Source organism: Hevea brasiliensis, chromosome 17 (assembly GCF_030052815.1).
Source record: "Hevea brasiliensis isolate MT/VB/25A 57/8 chromosome 17, ASM3005281v1, whole genome shotgun sequence".
Lineage (NCBI taxonomy): Eukaryota > Viridiplantae > Streptophyta > Magnoliopsida > Malpighiales > Euphorbiaceae > Hevea > Hevea brasiliensis.
In genome coordinates, this window is record NC_079509.1 from 8,546,354 (window position 1) to 8,571,830 (window position 25,477).

At 34.3% G+C, this 25,477-nt stretch overlaps 2 protein-coding genes across 7 annotated transcripts; both read left to right on the plus strand.

The window, feature by feature from the left end:
- The first annotated feature begins 9,143 nt into the window (after positions 1–9,143).
- Positions 9,144–21,399, plus strand: LOC110642586 (amine oxidase [copper-containing] zeta, peroxisomal). 6 transcript variants are annotated; one of them, XR_009145592.1, is made up of 14 exons: positions 9,145–9,769; positions 10,454–10,566; positions 10,701–11,006; positions 11,507–11,619; positions 11,730–12,060; positions 12,153–12,368; positions 12,444–12,680; positions 13,069–13,254; positions 13,805–13,945; positions 15,023–15,291; positions 15,903–15,984; positions 16,392–16,648; positions 20,297–20,409; positions 20,551–21,399. XR_009145592.1 is itself a non-coding variant. In XM_021794680.2 (13 exons), the coding sequence occupies exons 1-12, from the start codon at positions 9,535–9,537 to the stop codon at positions 15,950–15,952; spliced, it is 2,244 nt and encodes a 747-aa protein (XP_021650372.2). In that variant the 5' UTR covers positions 9,144–9,534; the 3' UTR covers positions 15,953–15,984; positions 16,392–16,615. The 6 variants fall into 6 exon arrangements, 2 of the variants coding, with proteins under 2 accessions (XP_021650372.2, XP_021650371.2); XR_009145594.1 differs by lacking the exon at positions 20,297–20,409 and having other exon boundaries at positions 20,551–21,116; positions 21,241–21,399; XR_009145593.1 differs by lacking the exon at positions 20,297–20,409 and having other exon boundaries at positions 20,551–20,799; positions 20,954–21,399.
- On the plus strand, positions 16,919–19,574 carry LOC110642587 (uncharacterized). Its single transcript, XM_058139587.1, has one exon. The coding sequence runs from the start codon at positions 17,550–17,552 to the stop codon at positions 19,395–19,397; it is 1,848 nt and encodes a 615-aa protein (XP_057995570.1). The 5' UTR covers positions 16,919–17,549; the 3' UTR covers positions 19,398–19,574.
- Positions 21,400–25,477: the final 4,078 nt, after the last annotated feature.

Genomic DNA, 25,477 nt, shown 5'->3' on the forward strand with positions numbered 1-25,477 from the left:
TGAACCCGATCTGTAATACAGTTATCATAAAATTAAGTTTCGTCTTCAATCCCAAATTTTAAGTAGTCAGTCTATCCGCCCTAGAAATGGTAAAGCTTGAATGACGTACGTAACGAAGAATAGAGAAGCCGTCGAATTTATCCCTTAAGAAATGATACTAACAATGTCCTTTCTTCCCCGAGACAAACTAGTTGTAGTAAAGACTCGAGACAAAGTCTTCAGAATAATAAGGGAACGAACCAGCATAATATATAGTATCCTGATGAAACTGAGAGATCTACTAAGCATCCAACATTAGGCATGAGGAATATGATTCAGGGTCAAAATAAAGTATTCAAATTTGAGTTGTATATCATTCCGACTAGTATAAGCCCTGGAATTTCTCAGTCAGTAGGTCAATACAGTCACTTGTCCTAAACAAATCCACTAGATGAGCCATATGTCATGACTTGTTAAAGCTATCATCATCTTAAAGACAATATGATTAGACCTAGAAAAGACATTGACGATTGGGACAACCCACTTGTAGGGGGGTTACACGTGCCCCATGAACATTGGTCCGCCAATCCTATAAATAGGAGTCCAACCCAAACTGGAAGGGCAGATTTTACTTAGCCCTTATTATGTCCTAATAGGGCATTCCCAAAAGAAGATACTAAAGAATTATGCCGTAGCAATGTAGTCGTATTAATCCAAATTACCCATTTGATCACACTTACCTTAAATCTCTTGAACATGTGTCAATATCTCATACAACCAACAACCCTCAAGTTATCAATCAACAATGGTAGATCTAAGATTTATTCTATAACACCCCTAATTTTTAAATTTATTATTTTTGGGTAAATATTGATGTTTTATTTTATTTGAATTTTAGGAAATTATTTGAAATTTTTCGAGTTTTAGAAATCGGGTTCGATTTTCTGAAAAAATTAAACTTTGATGATTTTTAAGAATTAATTTAAAGACTACGTGGCAAAACTAAAAATATATTTGGAGTCTATGAATTTTTCTGAGTTTTTTAGAATTTTTTCGAAATTTTTGGACCTCGTTTTCGATCCCAAGGCGAAGTAAAAATTTAAAATTTTGTATCCTGAATCGAACCGACCGAATAGAGCTGAACTGGATCGGACCGGCCGAATCGGGCCGGCTCCTTCTCGTTATTCTTTTTATTCCCGCATCGCGTCGCCTCTCTCTTTTTCTCTCCCATTTTCTCTCTCCTCTCACCTCCCCTCGCAGGCCAGCCGCCTCTCCACCTCGCCGGCGCGCCACCCCAGCCTCCTCCCACTGCCCGCCGCCGCCTGGAATGCCGGGAAACGTCACACGAAGTGATGCAACGGGTAGCTCTCCGCTTCATCTTCCCGGCCAAAATCCGGCTGATCCGGCCACCGATTGGGCCAGGTCTTGTGTCTAAACTCATCTACACCTCGAGAGCTTTCCATAGACACCAAGAACACTGAAATCCATCGAGCAGTTTGTCCAATTTTTGTCCAGGAAGTTTTAGCCCATTTTGACTTTTGAGCTAGATTTCTCGCAAACCGTGAACCCCACGAGAAAACCGAGAGTACTAGAGCGCTCCACTCGTCGAGAGCTTCGCGGCGATATAAATTTCAAATTTTTCTGACACCGTTTTTCGGTGGGTCCTATGAAACTTCGTAGTGTTTTTCTGAGTATTAAATAAGCTTAGAAATTTCCGTCAAATTTATGTACTAACCTCCGTGTTATGCGTTTCGTGTAGGTATCTTCAATTCATGGAAATTCGACAGTTGTCCGGATCTGTTAATTTCCGACCAGACAGACCGGCTACAGAAAAAGTCTCCGAATTGGATCAAGATTTTGGCTATCCCATGATTGTCAGATGTCCCGAGCGCGTCCCCAGAGTCAGAATCGGCATAAGTAAACCCGAACCTTGCTTTTTCATAATTTTCTAGTGCTTAAATGGGATTAAAAATCCATAAAATATTCGTGGTAGCTCATAAAATTATGATTCTTTTTGCAATAGCCTAGTAATATTGCTAAGGACCGCGGGGCAAAGTTTTAGAATTTTTAGAGCTTATTTGGGCAGTTTTTGCAAAAAGGGTCAATTATAAGGACTAAACTGTAATTTTATATATTGTGATTGATGACTGTTTGGATAGGCCCAAGAGAGGCTGTGTGATATGATTGAGTTGTGGGTGTATGGTTGGTGGATATAGAAGTGTGTTTTAAACCCATTTGCAAGTTGGGTAGGTCCTAGGTATAGGAGAGACTCTGCCGGATTTTCGGCACGTCTTAGGACTTATTTTGTATTTTTCTTAGTTTGTATTGAGTCAAATTTATTAAATAATTATAATAAAATTATCAGGTGAGTCGGAAACAACTTTCTTCCTCCGCCTAGCCGCCACAGTGATCGCTGTCAAGTCTGTGAGTAAAATATTAATTTTAATTGTAATTTCACTATTATTATATGTTCAAGCATGCCCATGCATCACTTATATGTATATATCTATGTAGTTAAACTCTAGGCACGTTTTATGTTGCATTCACAACTGTTAAAGTGCCATGGATGTTGTTGTGGTAATTTGGAGCAGTGTGTGTGCGTTAGCGTGCGTGTGATGTGGTGTTGGCTATGGATAGGACGGGTAGACACGGCTTGAGATCTTCGCTGGGACCCAGTCCTTCGGGGTAGACACGGCTTGAGTTCTTCGCTGGGACCCCGATTTGGTTATTAAGTTGAAGTCCGAGCTGAGTTCTTCGCTGGCACAGGTTGGATTAAGAGAGCTATATAGTGGATCAGCTCCCATATATGTATTGTTTGATATTATCGGGTGTGTGAGTGCTCCAAATTACCTTTTTGCTGTTATGATGTGAAAATATTGTTGATGTTGCATTTCACTCTACAGGGTGCATTAGCTTTAGATAGTTATAGAGATTATGGTTGAAATTGATATTTTACTCTCAAAGTCGAACGCTCACTCCTGTTTAATATTTTTTCAGGCCACAGGAGGATATTGTTGAGGTTAACCTACTTTTCTCCCTCGCAGGTCGTTTATTAATGTTTGTATAATTCTGTTAACTTCTAGAATTTTCGCATATGTTATAAATATTCATTTGATTCGAATTTGTAATATAATTACTATGTTCGACCTGTAAACTTATTATATGCATGTTTGTTAGACTGGATGAGGGAGCTGAGGTTCCATTTATTTTATGTTGTTATGAGTATGAGGAGGGTGAGCTGAGCTCCCCAATTGATTATATATTGTGTTTACAGGTCGGGTGAGTAAAAAAATCCCCGTTGAAAGGCTCATTTTATGGCCGGACTCTGTCCGATTGAATTCTTGAAATTGGGTCCAAATGGGCCTTAGAGTTGGGTTAAGGAATAGTTAGGCTTACTACGGGCCTCGGAGACTTTAGGCTGGCCCAGGTCCTAGTGCCGATCCGACCCATAGGTTGAGTCGTGACATATTCATTCAAAATCTATTAATAATAATAAATCTGATGAGATATACTTAAAATCTATTTCAAATATATACAAATTTAAAAATCATAGAAAAAAAAAGAAGAGGTTGTTGCCGCCTTAAATTAGGGTTCGCCTGATTTGAGTTAAATTTGAAATTGAATCGATTAAGTTTGAGATCAAATTAAAATCTATTAATAATTTTTGGATCTATTTGGATCGAAATTGCTTGAAGACCGGTTTCAATCTCTTCCCCTTTTATCTTGAGTTGATCTAGACTAAAATTAATAGTTTGAACTTTTAAAATTGTAATTTTTCTAAAAATAAAAATAATTTTAAAAATTTTCCAATTATTGAATTGATTCAACCTAAATTAAAACTATAATCACTCATAAATTAAAGCCGAAATAGTGGAGAACTGACCTTTTAAAATCAATTTAAATTCAATTATTATAAATTAAAACTATTAATTTTAATCAGAATAAGATGAAACTTGAGCTGTTGACCTAATTTATGTTAAGAATTTTGATGAATTCAAAAATAAATGCCAAAAGGAATAAAAGAAACATAAAGTTTTTATTTAGTTTGGTTAAATTTTTACCAACATTCAATAATAACAATAATCATTATGTGAGAATAATAAAATATACAAAATTTGTAATGTCCTTCTAAGTAATTCCCACTCAATATTTCATAATAACATGTATACTCTTTATATAAAATAAAAAATGTTATCACCAATCAGTGTTAAGTCATCCACACTGAAGCAATTACCTCTAGATTTATAAACAAAAATTTTAAAAGTAAATTCCACCCTTCAAAAAAACATGGCTCTTTTTTTTTTTAGATACCCACATTGCTAAAACGAATTCACTTTTTTCCCCTATTTATATACAAAGAAAGTATATTATTGCCCTTATTTTCCTTAATTTTAATTTATTATTTATTTATTTATTTATTTTCTATGTATATTAACCTGCTCGTACCAATGCAATTTTTTTCCCCAATACTAACAATTTAAACATCTCATGGTTTCAAAGAAAAAAATAATAAATAAGCATCTCATGATGTAGCTTTCTTCTCTCTCTGGACCACATTATTTAAAGTAAAATAAAGTGATAGATTATTCGATTGTAGTCCTACTGGAGTCTAGTGGTGGGGATGTAACAAATAACAACAAAATATGATGCAACAAAAGAGTAAACCCATCCTATATATCAGAATGTATAGGTTGTGGACAGTGTTGTTTTATTTTTTAAATGTAATATTGAATTTATTATATATATATATATATATATCATAAATTTTTAAAATGAAAAATTCATATAAATAAAAAAAAGAAAGGAAAAGAAAAGTAAGAATGCAATTATTCTAGTACATCAATTATTTTAGTGTTTTTAAAAACGTGATTAGTGTATAGTTAGTTTTTAAGTAAACATTAAAATATAGTACAATAGAGGTAGGTGGGGAAGGCTGAGTCAGCCTTTTTTAAAAAGTGAGCATCATTATCAAGTGGGATGTCCATTAAAATTCCACTGCCACCGCCAAGAATGAAGGATTTTTGTCCACCTACTTTCTCACTCGTAGGCTTGGAGGAAGAAAAGATGAAATGGTTTTGTCATTACGAAGTGACATTTGACATCCTTTTTTAATGTTCAATTCCTACAATGTACTTTCAGCTTTGATGAGTTCACAGCTAATGAATGTTTATGTGATATCACTTTATGTTAATTAGGCCCTTCCAACCCAAAAAAAAAAAAAAAAAATCACAGCATATATATTGACAAAGAAACTTATTTGAAAGGTTGCGTTTGAATTAAATTACATGGCAAAGTATCTGAACATAATTTTATATTATTTTTAATTAATAGCATATTTTGTGTATTAATATGATTGTGTCGACATTTTGATATGTTTACTCATACAGCAGATCTTTGAGTTCAATTCAAAGTTTATAAGTTAAAAATTCTCACAGAATATATAAATTTAGTGAATATATTTATTCAAGTGATATGAGACCTTATTTCACATATCATTCACTTTTCCTTACAATCAAGACTGATACTATAATGAACCTTTAAATCTAATTCAAATGTTACATTATAAATTAAAAACCTTTAAAAAATATATAAATCTGATGCTCATCAGATATTCAAGGGACATGGAACTTTAATCCACACGCTTTTCAGGCAGCTGAGAGTATGTTTTTTCATTTTTTATTCATAGCAAGGGCCCCTTTTATTTACCCTAGGCCAGAATATCTACGGAGCAAGGTAATCCAAGTACACAATGCTCCGGAGAATGCTCCGGAGAATAGTTCACTGGATTGTCTGGGCACGTGCTATGTTTTTCTTTTCCTTTCAAAACAAGGTTCCTATTCCCCATCCCTCTTCCTATTTTGTCATTGTATCCATCCAACTGGATTTTACTCATGCAGTGAATTTTTTTAATTTAATTATATTCTATATTTCATCCTTTTTCATCTATTTATATCTGTTTCTTAATAGTAAGGGAATGCCAATTTTTTTTTCTTTTGGTATGTATATTAAACATTGAAAGTCATATACATTTGGATTTAATGTGAAGTCAATCTTGCATGCATTAATAGATTTATTTGTTCTATAATTTTGATATTACATTATTTAAATGTCTACGAGTTTTAATTATTTTATATGATGGTTTACACATGTTGATACAACGATGAGAAAAGATTTTATATATATATATATATATATTTGTCAATTTTGACATTTTTTTGATAAATTTTGATAACTGTTCCTAAATTTATCTAATTGTAACATTATAGTCTTTTAATTCAAAAAATATAACATAAAAACACATCAACTTTTAAATTTTACACAGCAATATCCCTCTAATTTCTAATTATCGATTTTTCAGTTAAACGTTGACCCAAGTAGTTCCAGCATGGAGCTTAATCAGTATTTCTATTTTCTCTCTCAAGGCATGCGTAAATTGAATCTTTTTTTTCTCTGTAGACAGAATAATTTTTTACGTGTAAACAGAAAATAATTTTACACTTTGCATAAGAGATGAGAGAGAAATATTGATGAAGCGCCATGCGAGAGCTGTTCACGTTAAACTTTAACTGAAAAATCAGTAATTAAAAGTCAAAGTAATTTTATTGTGTAAAATTTGAAAGTTTAAGGAATTTTATGTTACATTTTAAAGTTGAATGACTGTATTATTACAACTATATAAATTCAGGGACAGTTGTTGAAATTTATCCTTTTTTTTTTGTCAATTTAGTATAATTTCAAAAATATTTATTTTTATCAAATTTTAAAATTGAGGAATTCTGGTGTTGATATCGTAGCCTGATCAACAATATTATTATATTTTAACTGTATAACTCACCTAACTCACTGTGTATAAACTTATGATTAGTAAACTAAACGGTATATTTTGGGAGAAAAGAAAAACATACCCATTTTTTCATGTGGATTTGTGGAAATATTTTGGAGTTTTGGTTTTCTATAAATATCATTGCTTTGTTAAATCGACTCGCAAAAGGAGATAATAGTGAGGATGCTAGGAGCATTTACCCATTGCAGTAACTTCAACTTGTCAGCATAAGGCAATATTCACATGTACCAGCTTTGAACAATGGCAAGGGTTGCTCTATTCCCATTTTTGCTCATAAACAACATCATTAGTACAAATATCATAGCAATGCCTTTAAAAAACCTCAATTATTTTTGCTTATAATCAAATTCATAAATAACATTATTAGTGTAAATACCAAAGCAACACCTCATTTTCATTTCCACTTTTCTTCTCCAACTTTATCTTGTTCAGCTCATCCATCATTGTCACATTTTTAAGCTTGCTCTCTACCAACATCTCATTAGTTGTTGCATCTCTGTTCATTGCTTCGTTTAACTAAATGTACACATCTCTCTCAACTTGCATCTTTTTCACCAGCATCACATTCAAATCGATATCTTCTTAAATAGCCCATCAAACACAATCTTCTCATGCAATTACACATCTGGGTCTATCCATTGAAGGAATCCACAACATGACTTATTTTACAGTAAAATATTTTACAATGTTCAATGAAAAATTACAAAAATTATGGTGTGTAATTTGCATGTATTTACATATCCTTACCTTCAAATTAGGGCACGGCTAAAATATTCTCCTTAAGTTGCCTTTTGTAAATTGATATGTAAAGAATAGCAAGTATGTCATATTTGCAAAGGATTCGCTCACTACTACCACTTGAACCAACTCCCTTTCATTGCTTCTAAATGTTGGGGCCTTGAATTTCTATCATTTATGATCGAGGACACTATTAGATGAAGAACTCTAGCCTTAATTTCACGATGCCTAGTAAAGTAAATGAAGAAATCTAGAACAAAGAAGAGAAGATGATCGCCCAAATACTGTCTTCTTCAATTACCAGTTTAAATTGAAAAAGAAGAATGAATGAAAAACAATTACGTTCGTATCATTTAATCCACTAATTGTAAGTTTGTTAATGGTTAGTTAGGTAGGTTCCACAATTAAAATATAATCAAATTTACTGATTGTGTTGTCACGTCAGCACTACATTTTTCAATTTTAAAGTTTGATTAAAATAAACACTAAAATTTAAAATTAAATCAAATTTAACAAAAAAACCAAAATTAACAATTCACATAAAGTTTTAATTTTTTTAAACCTATAATAATAATAATAATAATAATAATAATAATAATAAACCAAGTTATTATTAATTAATTAATTAAGTCAGGTTACGTGTTATATAAATATAACTTCAAATATAAATAATTAATTTAAAAGTAATCATCGCCCGCTTGAATTTGGTCTAAATTTTTTGGCTACGACTCTAAGTTAGGCTTGGACTTTTTCCTTAAAAAAAAAAAAAAATGTTGGTCAAAAAACACTATTATTTACAATCAAATAAATGCTGAATTTCCCAAAAGGAAGCTTATAAAACGGACAAACATAAAATAAAAATTCCATTAAAAAATTTATTTTTTAGCTGCTAATATACTAATATCCCTTTATAATTAGTTAATTATCGCTATTATTAACGTCAATATATTATTTTTTGAATAAAATTTCTATGATAACAAGGAGAGACTAGAATTTGAGGGAATATGTGAAATATTTAAATGTGCAAGTCCTTATACAAAATAATGAAGAAATTGCTTGTCCTTATCACGCTAATATCAAAAATTGCTTTTGGACCCTAATATATGTCCATTAGCGCATGCAGATCCTCCTTATCACACCCGCACAAGACCTACTTATCGCATTGGGGTCCCACTGATAAGCCCCTCAAAGTCCCTCCAATTTCTGCCTTATCCTCTTAAAATTTACACCTTCAACATGCGGAGAAATAAAAATAAAACAAAAGAGAATTAAAAGGAAAAAAAAAATATTTTTTCATAAAAATTAAAATTTTTTTTTAAATAATTTATTTATTTTTAGTTAATTAAATTAAAAATAGAATTTATTATTTCTAAAAGTAATTTATTTATTTGAATAATTTAATTTTTAATAAAGTAATATAAGTGAAATATTAAAAAATATTTATTAATTTAATTATAATAATTATATCTTTTAATTATATAAAAATAAAAATAACTCTATTTTTTGAGAGGCGAAGGGATTGATAACAAAACTACGCGCGGGGTATGCCTCCTCTTATAAATAAATAATCCTTCGTGTCCGATCACGCTCTCTCCTCACCTGAGCTGTCTGCTCTCCCCCCCCTCTCTCTCTCTCTCTCTCTTTCTCTCTTGCCTCCAAGTCACTCTGTCACATTTTATTTTTCTTCTTTATTTTCATGAATATTTACACTTTTTTCTGTGCGTACACTCTTTTTTATGCAGCACAGAAAGTGAAGAGAAGAAAGATTTCTCTGTTTTTTGAAGCTTCTTTTTATTGAGATTTCTCTGTTTTTTGAAGCTTCTTTTTATTGAGCTATTTAGAGCGGAAGAGGGAGTTGTGTAGCGAGAGAGGGAGAGAGAGAGAGAGAGAGGTACAGAAGAGAATTGCTGTATGTCAGTAGATTGTATAGAGACTTACCTTGGTGGAATAGGCGAGCTCGCAAACCCACTGCAATGGCCTCAACTACGCAAAAGACGACGCCTCCTTCTCCGTGTTGCGCCTCTCAAAGTGACTCTGCTACCATTCGCCGCCAGGCTGCTCCAACGCCTTCGTCCGTGGTGCCGAATGCGGTGCAAGATTGGACCGATCGCCGCCTCGAGGATCAGCTCGGTGAGAAGGCTGCCATCGCGGCTTTGATTCGCCCTGTTGATTCACTTCCCGAACCTCCCACAAACGCCGCCGCCAAAGGTTTTCTTTCTTTGATCATTTGTCTTCGTCTTACTTTTGGTTGTTTTTCTTTTACGATAAATCGATTTTGCGGCTCTTTTTAGAAGTCACATGACTTGTTTATGTGGTGCCTGGAATTGAAAGGATCTATCATATCTGTCCCTCGAGGATCATTATTCAAGCTATGAAAAGATAGGTTAAATAGGTTGTAGTTTACTAAATACAATATTCTCGGTTTGATTTTTGTTAAGTTCTTGTTGATCGAGAGCTAGAGCTGGTGCATGCTTTATTATAAAAATAAGAAGAGTCATTTCGTTTACAATTGTCTAAGATAGATTGTATGGGATAAACATTACAATTTAGTTTGCTATTGGACTCAAATGTTTGTGTGTTGAAGATTTGACGTTGGAGATCCTTATTCCCCCTTGCCTTCACCTTTTCTGTGATTTCCAATTTTCTATAATTTCTGTTTCAAGGAAAATAAAATTTTCTGCATCCTTATAATATGAATTTCATGACAACCAAAGTAGTATTACTATTCAAGTTATTCTGATGTGATATGAGAATATATCCATCCTCATGGATCTTTCTGAAAAATTTGACAATTATATGTTGCAAAATCTGCCTTGGTGGGTCTTGATGAGTTAATATTGCGTTGCCTTTCATTTCACATAGTTGATTAATCCTCTTTGTTGTGATGTTCAGCTGGCATCCCAGTCATGTTGAGGGCTCAAACCAGCCATCCCTTGGATCCTTTATCTGCTGCTGAAATCTCTGTGGCAGTGGCAACTGTCCGGGCTGCTGGAGCCACTCCTGAGGTTGTCAAACATACGATGACCTCCTTTTTTTTTTTTAATTTAATACTTTTCTTTTAAGAAAGATTATTGGTTGCTGGAGCTCTGTTAATGTTTTTACTTTTGAATGGTAAGCTAATTAAAATTTTGCTTTGCAGCTCAGAGATAGCATGAGATTCATTGAGGTGGTCCTTTTGGAACCGGATAAACATGTTGTTGCATTGGCAGATGCTTATTTCTTCCTTCCTTTCCAGCCATCGTTGCTTCCCAGAACGAAAGGTGGACCTGTAATTCCTACCAAGTTGCCTCCAAGGAGAGCTAGACTTGTTGTTTACAACAAAAGGTCAAATGAGACGAGTATATGGATTGTGGAGCTATCGGAAGTACATGCAGTGACTCGAGGTGGACATCATAGGGGAAAAGCAATTTTGTCACGAATTGTTCCGGATGTTCAGCCGCCAATGGTTTTCTTCTAATCCCTTATCATTTCTTCTTGTTTTAATCCAATAATCATGTTGGGTTTAAGAGGGAATGAAGATTAAAGTTGGTCATCTGCAGATATTAATAAAACAATCAAGCTTGCGTCCTCAGGAAATATTCAGAAAAGCGTTTCACAAAAAACACTATGATTGTATCCGTCACAGCATTAAAAATGAATAGCAGAACTAAGTTCCTAATCTTTGACACAATCGTAATGCTTCTAATTGAAAGAAATGAAATTTCCTATAATCCCAGCTATTCCAGTGTCTTGGTAACATGGATAACAATGCAGGTGCAATTGACTTTGTATCAGGCCTGGTCTGATAGAAACCAATTTTTTGGTCAGCTGAGTTCGGCTAATAAATATGTTTTATAAATCTGGGCAGCTGATGTATTTAAAGGACTGTTTGTTAGATTATTTGTACTTGCACACTACACGGTTATTTTCTTGTTTTTTCTGATTCTTACCTTGCTTTAAGTGCAGGATGCTGTTGAATATGCTGAGTGTGAAGCTGTTGTAAAAGACTTCCCTCCATTTAGAGAGGCAATGAAGAAAAGAGGTATTGAAGACATGGAACTTGTAATGGTTGATGCCTGGTATGTTACTTAATATTGGTTTCTGTATAATTGTGTTGGAAAGTTGATCTAATGCTGTGCTTTTTGTTTGGTATTTTGATGTACATATTTGATTATTGTATATGCTGCAGGTGTGTTGGTTATCACAGTGAAGCTGATGCTCCAAGCAAAAGACTTGCTAAACCTCTTATATTCTGTAGAACTGAGAGTGATTGCCCAATGGAAAATGGTTATGCACGCCCAGTTGAGGGCATCTATGTGCTTGTTGACATGCAGAACATGAAGGTGATTGAGTTTGAAGATCATAAACTTGTTCCCTTACCCCCAGCAGATCCATTAAGGAATTATACTCCTGGTGAAACAAGGGGTGGTGTTGATCGAAGTGATGTGAAACCTTTACAAATTGTTCAGCCTGAAGGTCCAAGCTTTCGTGTCAATGGATACTTTGTTGAATGGCAAAAGGTACAGGTTTTCTTAATATGGTTTATTAACATGTTTTATTAAGTTTAGCAGATAACACTTAACAGTCTCATTGTATTATTGCTGATTGACAGTGGAATTTTCGCATTGGATTCACTCCCAGAGAGGGTTTGGTTTTACATTCTGTTGCATATGTTGATGGTAGCAGGGGGCGGAGACCTGTTGCCCATAGGTTAAGCTTTGTAGAGATGGTTGTGCCTTATGGAGATCCAAATGATCCTCATTATCGGAAAAATGCTTTTGATGCCGGGGAAGATGGCCTTGGTAAAAATGCACATTCTCTTAAAAAGGTCCGCAAATAAATTCAATAAGTGTGTAGTAGACCATTCTTTATTATTTGATCATAACTAAAACTACCAATGCAGGGGTGTGATTGTTTGGGCCATATCAAATACTTTGATGCCCACTTTACAAACTTCACAGGAGGCATTGAAACAATTGAAAATTGTGTATGCTTGCATGAAGAGGATCATGGAATTTTATGGAAGCATCAAGACTGGAGAACTGGCTTAGCAGAAGTACGAAGGTCTAGACGGCTCACAGTTTCTTTTATATGTACAGTTGCTAATTATGAGTATGGATTCTATTGGCACTTCTATCAGGCAAGTAGGAAATTACATTATTTCTGTTCCAGTATTTTAACTTTTGCTTAGTATTTTAACAGTTGTCAGAGTTTTATCACTTGTGATTTCTGAATGAGAATGGGGGTTTTGTTGGAAACAGTGAATCTCTCTTTAACACATAGGATTGTATGTGCCAGTGAGTTTGATACCTCCATTACTTCAAATAGCAGAACTTTGGTTTAGAGCCAATTTAAGCATAGTAATAATAGTTTGGCTTCTTCTATGAGCTGGTCTCACATATTTCATGAAGTCATAGTTAAAGTTTATCTTGGTTATAGACGTCTGACCTGGTTTGAAGTTGCAACTCTTTTGGTTACAGTGTTTGCTATTAATAATAAGATGATGTACAAGTTGTTTGTTATGACAGGATGGAAAAATTGAAGCAGAAGTTAAACTTACAGGAATCCTCAGCTTGGGAGCATTGCAACCAGGAGATATTCGAAAATATGGCACAACCATTGCTCCTGGTCTATATGCACCAGTTCATCAACATTTCTTTGTTGCTCGTATGAACATGGCCGTAGATTGCAAACCTGGTGAAGCTTTCAATCAGGTAGACTGCATTGAATTTAGAAACTTATTTGCAAATTTGAAAGTGTTAAGGTAGGACCTATTGGTTTTAAATGAGGGAGATCTTCATGGCTAAAAATTAATTGAATTCTTAATTTTCTGGCCTTTATATACTTGTTCTTGGCGTCACCCACATAGTTGAGTGATATTTGGACCAGGTTGTTACTTCCTGAGGAATTAAGGAAAAATGTAGGGATCTTCTTATTAGCTCCTTAAAAGGGTGACCTCTTCTAATTTACAGATATATTGATCTTCAGGACCCAGGTTTCTCCTACTCTCCTCTGCCTCTGGAGGTCTGGACACCATACAAGATCTTGCTAAAGATGGTCGCAGACAATTTTTAAGCAAGAAATTTGTTTCTGAATATTCAATCTTGAATTATAGTTGGAAATTTATCAATATTTTTAGTAAGATGTTGATTGAATGTGAACGAATTGAAATTCCTCTGTTGTCCACCACAAGAAAAGAGAGTTTTTTTGTTGTCTATATATTATATTATTTATTTTTATTCATTTTCTTTTTCACTTTTGTAGGTTGTTGAGGTGAATGTTAAAGTTGAGAAACCTGGAGAGAACAATGTCCACAATAATGCATTTTATGCTGAAGAGACTCTGCTTAGATCAGAATTGCAAGCAATGCGGGACTGTAATCCTCTAACAGCTCGCCATTGGATTGTAAGGCCTCCTAGCCCTGCTCATAAAGTTGCTTATGCTGGCTCATTATTGACAAATAATATATTTTATTGCTTCTTTCTTTGAATTGCCTTTTGTTGCATGTATTTATTTACTATCATATTTGTGTGGTTGTATTATCGATGGCATCTATATTTATTGGATGTTGTAACTAAGATAATTAATTCTCCTTTGAGTGGTGTCAAATGAGTCCATTTTCAGGAAGCATTGTGGAAAACAATGCTCAGGTAAGCAGATTGAAATCATTCTATCTTGTTGTTGTTGCTAAATGCTCCATTTGTTTTAGGGAATGCCAGTTGAAGATTTTTTTTTTCCTTTTCCTAATCAGGTTTTTGCATTGATCCATGGGCTTATATTCTTTCTAATCCACTAGTTTTTACTCTAATGACTGTCTTCTAATCTTGAAAATCTCTAATTTGTATTTCTAGAATCTAGAATGATGGCGCTAAATGTTGCTGATCTATTATTCAGTTTAGTACATGTACTTAATGTACATTTGGAACATAATAATGAGCAATGATCATGGATGTACGATGTTGACGAATGATAAATGGTAGTATCAAATAAGTTGTTAGCATACTTGTGTCAGTTGCCTGATGAAAATAGGGGAAGAAAATTGTTAATTGGGTCTGAATGTTGAGTGGGTTTAGTACTGTTTCACTTGTGCTGGGCAGAGTGGAGCACAACTTAAATTATTGTCTATTGGAGTTTATAATCATAGATTCTTAGTATGTAACATCTATATGGGATTTGTATTCTATGGATTCACTATATTCTTGGTCTTGTCTTAGCTTAGCACAACTTGTACCTTTCTTGTAGCCTAGGTAGAATATTACCATGATTGGAATTTGTATTCTATGGATTCACTATATTCTTGGTCTTGTCTTGGCTTAGCACAACTTGTACCTTTCTTGTAGCCTAGGTAGAATATTACCATGATTGGAATTAAGGGATATACAATGCCAGATGTAATACAAATTCCCTGGCTACTGTCTGTCTTTTCAAATTTTTTTTAAAAAATTTATCAATATACAGCTGAACAACTCGTGTATTTTCTAGGTGAGAAATACTAGAACTGTCAATCGGATGGGACAATTAGCAGGGTACAAGCTGGTACCTGGTTCAAACTGTTTGCCATTAGCTGGCCCTGAGGCCAAGGTTTTGAGAAGAGCTGCTTTTTTGAAGCATAATCTTTGGGTTACACCTTATGCATATGATGAGATGTTTCCTGGAGGAGAGTTCCCTAACCAAAATCCACGTGTTGGAGAAGGACTTGCTACCTGGGTGAAGCAGAATCGATCTTTGGAAGAAACTGATGTAGTTCTTTGGTTAGTTGATATTTCTCGCTCTCTCTCTCTCTCTCTCTCTCTCTCTCTCTCTCTCTCTCTCTCTCTCTCTCTCTCTCTCTCTCTCTCGTGCACATGCATACACATGTATAAATACAAGTGTTTTTTATGCTAATGCATTTTTATCCAAAAAGTATTTTTGCCTCTGAAGCACTCTCATCAGGGTTCGTCATCAATTTTATGTTTTGAGGACTGTGTTTGACTTGGTAAACAGTTGGAAAGTTGTTGAAAGTTATGTTATTGTTGTTGTTTTTATTATTATTATTATTATTATTACTATTATTATTCAGATTGTGTCTTTTTTAGCTTCACGCTTCTGATTGTTCCTGCTCCATGTTATGGTGCTAAATAAACTACCTTGCTGGTACCATTACAGCATGGAGGTGTCCCAGGCTCAAACCGCCGTAATGATGCTTATCAACGGTGCACTTTATAACCTTTAAACTTTAGTTGGTGATTATAATGCAGTAACCTTAAAAATGAGTGGTTTGTTATTTTCTATTGTGCTATTTTTAGATTTTAATGTAAACATTTATAGCTGAACTTTGGATAAATTCATCCTATGTGTCATTTCTGATTAATATTTGTTGCAGGTATGTATTTGGGATCACACATGTTCCTCGGTTGGAAGACTGGCCAGTAATGCCTGTAGAGCGCATTGGTTTTATGCTTATGGTATTCACTTTACTAATATATTGTGCATAATCTGTTTATTGTTTTTTATTATCCTTTTACCTGTGTGCTCATGAAGGGTCTACAGAATGAACACTAGAGACAAAATTTGGGTAGATTTGCTAGAAAACTCGACTGTATTTGCACTTGCACTAGGTATTTGAAATAAGTTCTGTATGATTTGATAATTCTGATGTACTTGCTTGATTTATTAATGACATTGGTTAGCTATATAAGAACAGTTGTAGTGTCATCTGGTTATGTATCTGACTATCATTTGAGAAATAAATAATTTGATCTGGCACTGAAACTTCCGGCTTATGTAGGAGTAGGAGCATATTCCCTTGATGGTTGTTTCTTTATGCCCTTAACTTGTGTCGATCTGAATTTGCCGAGGTTTGTAAATGCAGCCGCATGGGTTCTTCAACTGCTCTCCTGCTGTGGATGTCCCACCTAACGCATGCGAATTAGATAACAAAGACGCTGATGTGAAAGACAATGGTGTAGCCAAGCCTCTTCAAAGTGTTATGCTGGCAAAGCTTTGAATCGCTTCCAATTATTATTTTGACAGTCCCCGTACAAGAACCTCTGGATTTGATTCTATGCTGGAAAGTAGGGTCTCCTCGTTCCTCCATTTCAGTCTCAGCATTGGCAACTAAACAATGAGGTAGATCATTGTTAGTGGTTTTTGTACACAAGAATTTACTCTCTGAACTCAGGTTTCATCTGACTTTTTGTTGTTATATTGAAGATTTGAATGCTGGTTTTCTTGATTAGACCAATAAAAGAATGTTTTTGTTAGCATCGCATCGTACAATTTTTTGGCAGACGCTATGCCAGGTTTTTCGATAGCGACACGGCACATGGTACGCAAATTGCAAAGCAGGCAACGGACCCCTGTGCGTTTCTGGTGTCAATGCATTAACTAGCCTTTATGATTTTATAATATAATATTATTATAAAATCACTGAATATAATACAATATTATGGAACTTAAACTGGTGGAATGCTGACCGCATACTTTGCTTTTCCTGATGCTAAACTGTAAAAAAGTTATTCTTTTAAATCTGTCGGGAGGCTGAGCTTTGCCTATGGCAAGCTGACGACGGTAATGGTTTGTAAATTAGGTTAAATTCGATTTCGTGATGGGCTTTTCCTCCACACTACCCATGTTGATGTCCATGTGTTAATTATAGACTAGTCAACTATCATCCAACTCTTTTTCTCGTCCTCCCTCCCAGTACCAGTTACATCATATCCTACCTAATTCACTTTTCTTTAAAAAAAATTCAACGGTAATCACTAATTATTCTATTCTCAGTGCTCGCACACAGCGTAACAGCATCACCACGATCCCATCCCCAAATTTAAATAAATAAAATCCCAATCATCACCACCATTCAATTCTTACCTTGCACATATTCAGAAGCAAACTCTACCATAGATTGCTCTAATCTAATCTCATCTATATAAAGTCGGAGGTGCTTCATTTCTTAATGCTTGTCAGTTAACCATTATTAATTAGACCAAGAAAACACTCAAGAATTTTTTTTTTTTTTTTTTTTTAAATGGCCGTTGCTGCTGCTGCTACTGCTTCTGCTACAGTGACTTCACGTGAAGAAGAGAAGAGTCTCCCAGACGAGCTGACTATCCCAATTTTACTTGCTGATCGAGTCATCAAATCGGCCCAAGAGGCAGAATCCTCCAAGCAAGATTGTTCCGACCTCGCTAAACAAGTGGACCGCCTCTCCCAGATGCTACGATCCACCGTTCGTATTGCCTCCACCACTCCTTCCTTCTACGACCGCCCTCTCCGCCGCATCGCTTCCGACATCTCCAAGAACATCGATCGTGCTCTCACCCTTGTTCGTAAGTGCAAGCACAGTGGCGTTCTCCGCCAGGTCTTCTCCATCACCTCCACCGCTGACTTTCGCAAGCTCTCCAACCTTCTGGAGTCTTCCATCGGCGACATTAAATGGTTTTTGTCGATTTTCGAGTCCGATGGAGGTACTTATCTCTCTCTCCCTCCAATTGCTAGTAATGATCCTATTCTAGCTTGGGTCTGGTCTTATATAGCGACTATCCAGATGGGCCAGCCCAAAGATCGCGTTGATGCAGCTAATGAGCTCGCCTCTCTAGCGCGGGATAGCGATAGGAACAAGAAGATGATTGTAGAAGAGCGAGGAGTTTTTCCCTTGTTGAAGTTGCTTAAAGAAGGACCGTCTCCTGAGGCGCAAAGTGCTGCTGCAAATGCCCTCTTCAATATCGCCACTAGCCAGGAGAGAGTTAGGTTGATAGTGGACTTGCTTGGGGTCCCGATCATTGTGAGTGTTTTAGGGGATTCTCCGATGAAGGTTCAGATTCTGGTTGCGAATTTAGTGTCTCGCATGGGGGAACTGGACCCATATGCGCAGGAGGAGTTCATGAGAGAGAACGTGACTCGGCCATTGGTATCTCTGTTATCCATTGGCTTGGATTTTGACATCATCAAAAATCAGTCTAGTAAAACAAGTATTCACTCGCTTGTTCAAATGAACAAAGAATTATCTTATAATAATATAAGATACAGTAATGGTCTTTCTTTGAATTATCATTCTGATGGCAGTGGCCATGGTAGTTCTCACAACAGGAAGGAAAGGGAGATGGAACTTCCAGAGGTGCAGTTTAAGCTTAAGGTTAGTTGCGCACATGCATTATGGAAATTGTCTAAAGGGAGTGTATCCAATAGTAGGAAGATTACGGAGACGAAAGGCCTGCTTTGCTTGGCCAAGATTATTGAAAAGGAAAAAGGGGAGTTGCAATTAAATTGTTTGATGACTGTTTTGGAGATTACAGCTGTGGCAGAGTCCAATGCTGATCTTAGACGTGCAGCATTTAAGACCAATTGCCCCCCTGCTATGGCAATTTTGAATCAGCTTTTAAGAGTAATTCAGGAAGAAAGTGATCCAAATTTACAGATTCCTGCTATTAGGTCAATTGGGTGCTTAGCTCGAACTTTCCCTGCTAGGGAGACCAGGATAATTGGGCCTTTGGTTGCTCAGCTTGGTAACAGCAATGTGAATGTTGCAACTGAAGCAGCTATTGCCTTGGGGAAATTTGTGTCTCCGGATAATTTCAATTGCTCCCAACATTCAAAAGCTGTTATAGAGTTTAATGGAGTTCAGCCTTTGATGAAATTGATACGGAACGGTGATCAAGCTCGAGTGCATGGCCTAATATTATTATGTTACCTTGCACTGAATGCTGGAAATAGCAAGGCTCTTGAACAAGTGAGGGCTTTGAATGCTCTTGAAGGAGCTGCTCGTGCTGTGACAGCTCAACATCCTGAGTTGAGGGATTTGTTTGCCAACGCTATACACCATCTCACTCTTTACCAGGCTGGAGCTCATCCCCATAGGCAGTCGTTTGCACCATAATGAATACCACTTTTAGAGGATTCAAGACATTTGTACCTTCTGATTATTGTTGTAACATATCTTATATAACATTGAAAAATAAAAATTATGAAACAGAGGAATATTTTGTTGATCAACAGATGGTTGTTCCAAAAAACTGAAATAAAGTTTGGCATTGCCAAGCTTTTCATTTTGCTATGATTTTGCACTTCCATTTCTCTCTCCCTCGTTGCAGCTCTGAAGATGCCCTAACAATTATTTTGCTTGTCACTTTTCTTCCAACTCCTTTAGCTCAATATAATTATCATCCAATTGATTTCAGCTATAATTCTATCTTTTGAAGAATGAAATATGGTCTGATAACTAAGGCTGGTGATTGCATAATTGAAAATTAGGTCTCCCATTTCCATGACCATGAAGTAGTTGTCTATCTATATTCCTTCCTACGAACTAAACAAAGTGAATATCTCATATTAGGTGGGGATTCTTCAATACTTTATTATATATCTAAAGAAATTATTTTATTGTAATTTGAAATAGGATTTCTTTTTTGAAATAGGATTTCTTTTCTTTATCTATTTTGCAATGCATTGCATCATTGTTTACTAAAGTCTAATCGTCCAAATGATTAGCCTCTTTGCTAGTTATATTTTGATGAGGTAAAATATCCTACAAATGTTAGCTATCGCAATCTTCAGAAAATCTTTTCGCACGAAGCCCAGAAGTTTGACAGATTTTTGTGGATGTGAAAAGGTTCATGTTATACAATATGGCATCTGAATGTTCAAGGATGCGATGATTTAGGAGTATTGTCTGCATTGAATCAATGTATTGTGTGCTGCTTTAAGGGAATGTCAGTCATCCTGATTGGACTACAGCAATACTCTGCTTCACATCTCTAATATACCTGCATTCTGTAGAATTTAACCATCTCCTGCTACTTTGTCAATGTGCCATTATGGTTGTGATGGAATTATCAATGATCAAGAATTGGGCTTGACTTTCTAATTCCTATGGATAGTACATAAAGTTGGTAAGTTACTGTTTAATCTTGATCATTTCTGAAGCATATCAATCTAAATGTCAGTTTTGTGTCTGCGTGATGCACGTTGTTCATATTAATTCTTCAATCTGATAACTCTTTTCCCACCAGCATGTGTTGTTTCTTTCGCAGGGAAGCTTTAGAAAAGGTTTTACTAAAGTTGAATGAAAGTAAGGACATTTTTCTGAAGTGGGACGAGAGACGATCTTGGTTTTCCATTTTCCATGTATGGAATTGGAGAGAGCCATCAGTTGTCGTTTACCATTGTTGCTTTTTCCACTGCACCAGCTTATAAATGAAGAGAAATTACTAGTTCTATTGCATGTGATTATTGCTTATGAGTCACATCAGAAGTACAGAAACAATGAACTACATACAATGGTGAGGACAAAAACCTTGGTTCCTTGGAGAAACTTGCTTCTTTTCTCTTCTTCTGAAAACATGTCATTTTTATGAGAGTGGGTAACAACCTTGAAGTATACTGACATTCTTCGACCCATATCAGAGAAAATAAATCGTCTTCGTAATCATGCAGCATTTGCAAGCTTTTGTTCATAGAGCGCAATCCAGCACCAATTGCTTCTTGTGCTGTGTAGCTATAAGCGCAAGTACTGTTGGACTGGAGAGCTGATATGAGACTTGACAGTGAGACCCACAAGTGATTTTTCTTCTAAAGAGAGAAGAAAACAAAAGTTAAGGTATGGTTTTCTCTCATCCATAAAATGAGAATTGACTTTTGGCCTCCAGAGAGACGAGATAGAAATCTCTGGAGTGGAAGTTTCTTCCTTCGGATTTTTATGGGTAAACAATTAGTCCTTGCAGGGAAACAGTGGTGGGATATTTTGTTTTTACTGTGAAATTGTTGCCTACACGCTAGGTAGGATGCCTCATTCTCAGGTGTTGGTGGAGTTCATTTACTTGTACACAATGCGTACGAGAGGTGTGTAATGCAATCTTTTTAGGCTTGTAGCCTTGTTGGTACTGGTTCTTCTTCGTGGAAAACGTTTTGATATACACCATCCATGGTAAATTTAATATATAACATGGAAATGAAATAAATGAAATATATTTTAAAAGTTATCTCTGAAATTTGAGGGTTGAGGGTTGTAATAGAATTATTATTGAACTTAAAAATATAATATAAAATCTCTGAATTTTAAAAATTTTACATAATAAATTGATTTATATAATTCAGAATAATAATAATGTGAATAATTATCTCTTATCTATATGATAGTGGTAAAATCAGTTATAATTTTTTTCATAAATTAAATTTAAAAAAATCTCAGTCGTATGAGATAATGAAATATTAGATATATAATAACTAATTAGAGTGACTTTGATTTAAAAAATAATAGTAATAATTCATGTTATTGCTACTTTAAATTGTCCACGTTAATATATTATTTATACAAAATTTTAAAATTTAGGGTTCAAAAAATTTTATATTATATTTGTAAATTGAGGGACGTCTTTATTATACCTCCTAAAATTCAAGAACAACTATTAAAATTTATCCAAAATAAATGATACTCATTTACATGTTGAGTTCATTTTAAATCAGATCTAACTTCCTTTTCTTCTTTTTGTTAATTCAATTTTTTTTTTACAATCCTCTTGTCTCTCTCGTGAGCAAAATGAACGGATTCAGTCCAGTCTGGTGGAAGCACAGCCCAAAATAAACTCGGAAAAGCACAACAGAAAGGTTAAGGCCCACGAATATTATATTGGGCTAACTATCTTCTTTCAGCCAAATCAGATGAGGATCTAATCTAAGAGATGCTTCCGATTAATGGTTTGAAATTAGATTTGTTTTTTAAAAAAATAAAAATATAATACATAAAACTCCTCCCACCAACACCAAGCATATCAAACTCCTACTACCAAATCTGAATCATGAAAACTAGCAGCCAATATGGAGAGTTAGCTTACAGTGCTGCCTAGCGGTATACTGTCACAGATAAGTTTAATCAAGAATAGAAATCTGCTAATTATTTTACTTTCTTCTAATGTGTGTTAACTATAATTAAGCTATGCAATGTCAGTAATCATCATTGAAAATAATAAGGAAAATTCTTGTCTTACCTAATTTCATTAGACCAATTTCTTGAACTAAAGATCCAAAGACAAGGATGTTAGAAAGCAATCTCTTATTTCTTCTATATTTGGAAGAAACAATCATCAATCATGCAATTAGAAGTTTCTTTTCCTAATTTACGAAAGAGGCAATCAATTGAGACATGGAAACACTTTAATTTTATTTTTTCAAAATAAATAAATCAATAAAATATCCATTAGGTGTAGCTTATCTTTGATCAGAAGCTACAACAAACTTTAAATTTAAGGAAACACTTGATGTTCTTTAAGTTTTTTTTGCCATTTCTCGTTTAAGGTCATTATTATTACTGTTAAGCTTAAATTCAACTTTTGTTGAGCATCTATCATCATTTTTAGGCCTCAAATATAACACAGCATTGGCCTTTAATTACCATGGATTAAGGTATAGTTCCCAAAATATATATATACTTAACACAATAATTCAGGTTTTCAGATAATTTATGGATCTAATCGTTTTTAATAGTTCAACTACAATGATCATTTAGTTTGTTCAATCACTATAATATTCATTCAATAAAAGAAAAAAATCCTATCAAATATATCAATCTCTATGTTATTGAGATTGTCAAAGATAATGACACATATAATTATGCACTATAAATAAAAATATATCCTTATAATTACATTAACTAATAATTACATAATTGACTCACAATGATGCCATTTAATATATCGAATTATTGGTTTAATAATCTTAAATGATATAATACATTAATAATTTATTAGCAATCATCTTTATAAGAAAATTACTAGGCATCACTGCAAACAACGTAAACAAAAAAATATGTTTAATTGCTGGGATGAAACACCATAGGAGCATTTGACTTTCATGGGCTTGGGTCTAACTTTATTTATAATCTAAAAATTTAGTCTTCTCACATTCATTAAGAATATGAAAAGTAAAAAAATCTCAAATTCAAATATTTTATTTATCTATATAATAAGATTTTTTTTTTTAATCTTTCTAGCGAAAGATATGTGAAATTAAAAATGCATAACTAAAGAGTGTAAAATTATACTTCATGCACAATGTTTATCAAATTGAACTTATTTTGCTGTTTTGATTCTGTTCTGATTATTTACGAAAAATTGAACTGAATTGTATTGTCCAAGTTGCGGCTTAGCAGGGAAAATTAAAAAAAAAAATGATGGATGCAATGGATATGCAAATAAATTAGATCCTCATCATCATAGCTGTTCTAATTAATTAGAGTCATGAACATTACTTATGGTATTGACTTGAGAAATTTCTTTTAAAGTCAAAATAATAATGCAATTTCTGTCTGTCGGTGTAAATTTTTCCATGGAAATGTCGAGATGAGCTATCATTAGATAAACCACACCAACTGCACTTTCCTCACCTCCTTAATTATCTCACCAACAAGTTAATATGGTACATTGTTTAGTACTTCACTTCTTTAATTATACTTAATTTCTCCTCATTAATTATTTTGTTTACCACATGATCTAATCTATTATTTAATTTCAAATTAAGCTGCAGGTGCTGGCATATTCGTTTCAAGTTTAGTTCTAACTGATCATTTGTCAATCAATAATGTTGTATGTGATGAATTATAAATTCTAAAACATATATTATAATTAATTAACTATAAACTAATTATATTACCGTTTATTAATTATGCTTAATTATATTCGCAATGGGTTATATAAAATAACTCACCAAATGATGAGATGATAAAAGTCATGATTTAAGAACGTTTTATGCTTTGAATTGATTTTGCAATTGTTTTTTTACTTTCCCTGTTCTGCTTTCTTGATTAATAATTAATGACCTTGGTTTAAGTTGCTCTCTCTGATCATGTTATAACAATCAGTACAGAGGAAGACAAAACATGGTGTTTAAGATCAGTCAAGAATGACTAGTATCTTAGCTCTTTATCATTTGCCATGTTAATTAACCTAATTAAATTAAATTCCCACCACTTTCTTAGAAAATTACATAAATGGGTAAAGAATATTATTATTATTATTATTATTAGTCGTAATAATGAAAAATTTTATTTAAATTTGATTTATTATGAATCACTGAGACTTATATATTTAATAGGTAAATTTCATCATAAATCATTTGTTTTGAGTTTATGGTGAACAAAAATCTGTAAGAGTAATGCATTCATACTTTTGGCAATGCAATAACTTTCATATCCAAATCATAATTTTAAGATTTTTTTTTTAAATGGATAAAAATCAAACGAAATGATATTGTTGATTACGAAGCATTATATAATAATTAAATGATGAGAAATAGGGAATAGCCTTAAATAAATAAAGTTAAAAAAATAATTGCAATTAGGTGTGAATTTAATTTGTACAATATATTACCATGTGCAGCAGATGGCGAGTGGGCTTAATTAGTTGTGGTGAATGTAATTATTGAAGTCCTTTGCCCGTAAACTGAACTGATAATGACCTTAGATAGGGACGTAGTTATGATATTAATCATTTAAGGTTGAGGACCATCAGAAGAACAATATGGAGCTTATTGATATAGCAAGGAAAAGATTGCTTTAATTTAGAGCCGTAGAGAAAATTCACTAATCACTGAAATGAAAACTAGCTAGCTGCATTGGGTCCAGACCACGTTACTCCAAGACGAAGTTTAGTGGAGGCGGAGACTTTTGTTTTCGCTGTCTTAGGTACGAGTTTGGAGCAGCTTTTTTGGCCATTAATTGACCCACCAACGTTAGCCTCTACTGCCTGTATGTGTACTAACCACTCCATAATCATCTGGTGATGTAAACAGCTATGATGGATGATACTTTCTGAGGAATCTTCTTCCTCTTTGCTTCTAGGTTTAGGTATCTTTCGCATGGAGGACGACGCGAACAGAGCCTTAGTATGTATGCATGTGCTCAGCTGAGTAATTCTTCCATGTATGCAAAGAGTGCTGCAATTAACAGTAAGGTCGTCTGGGGTTATG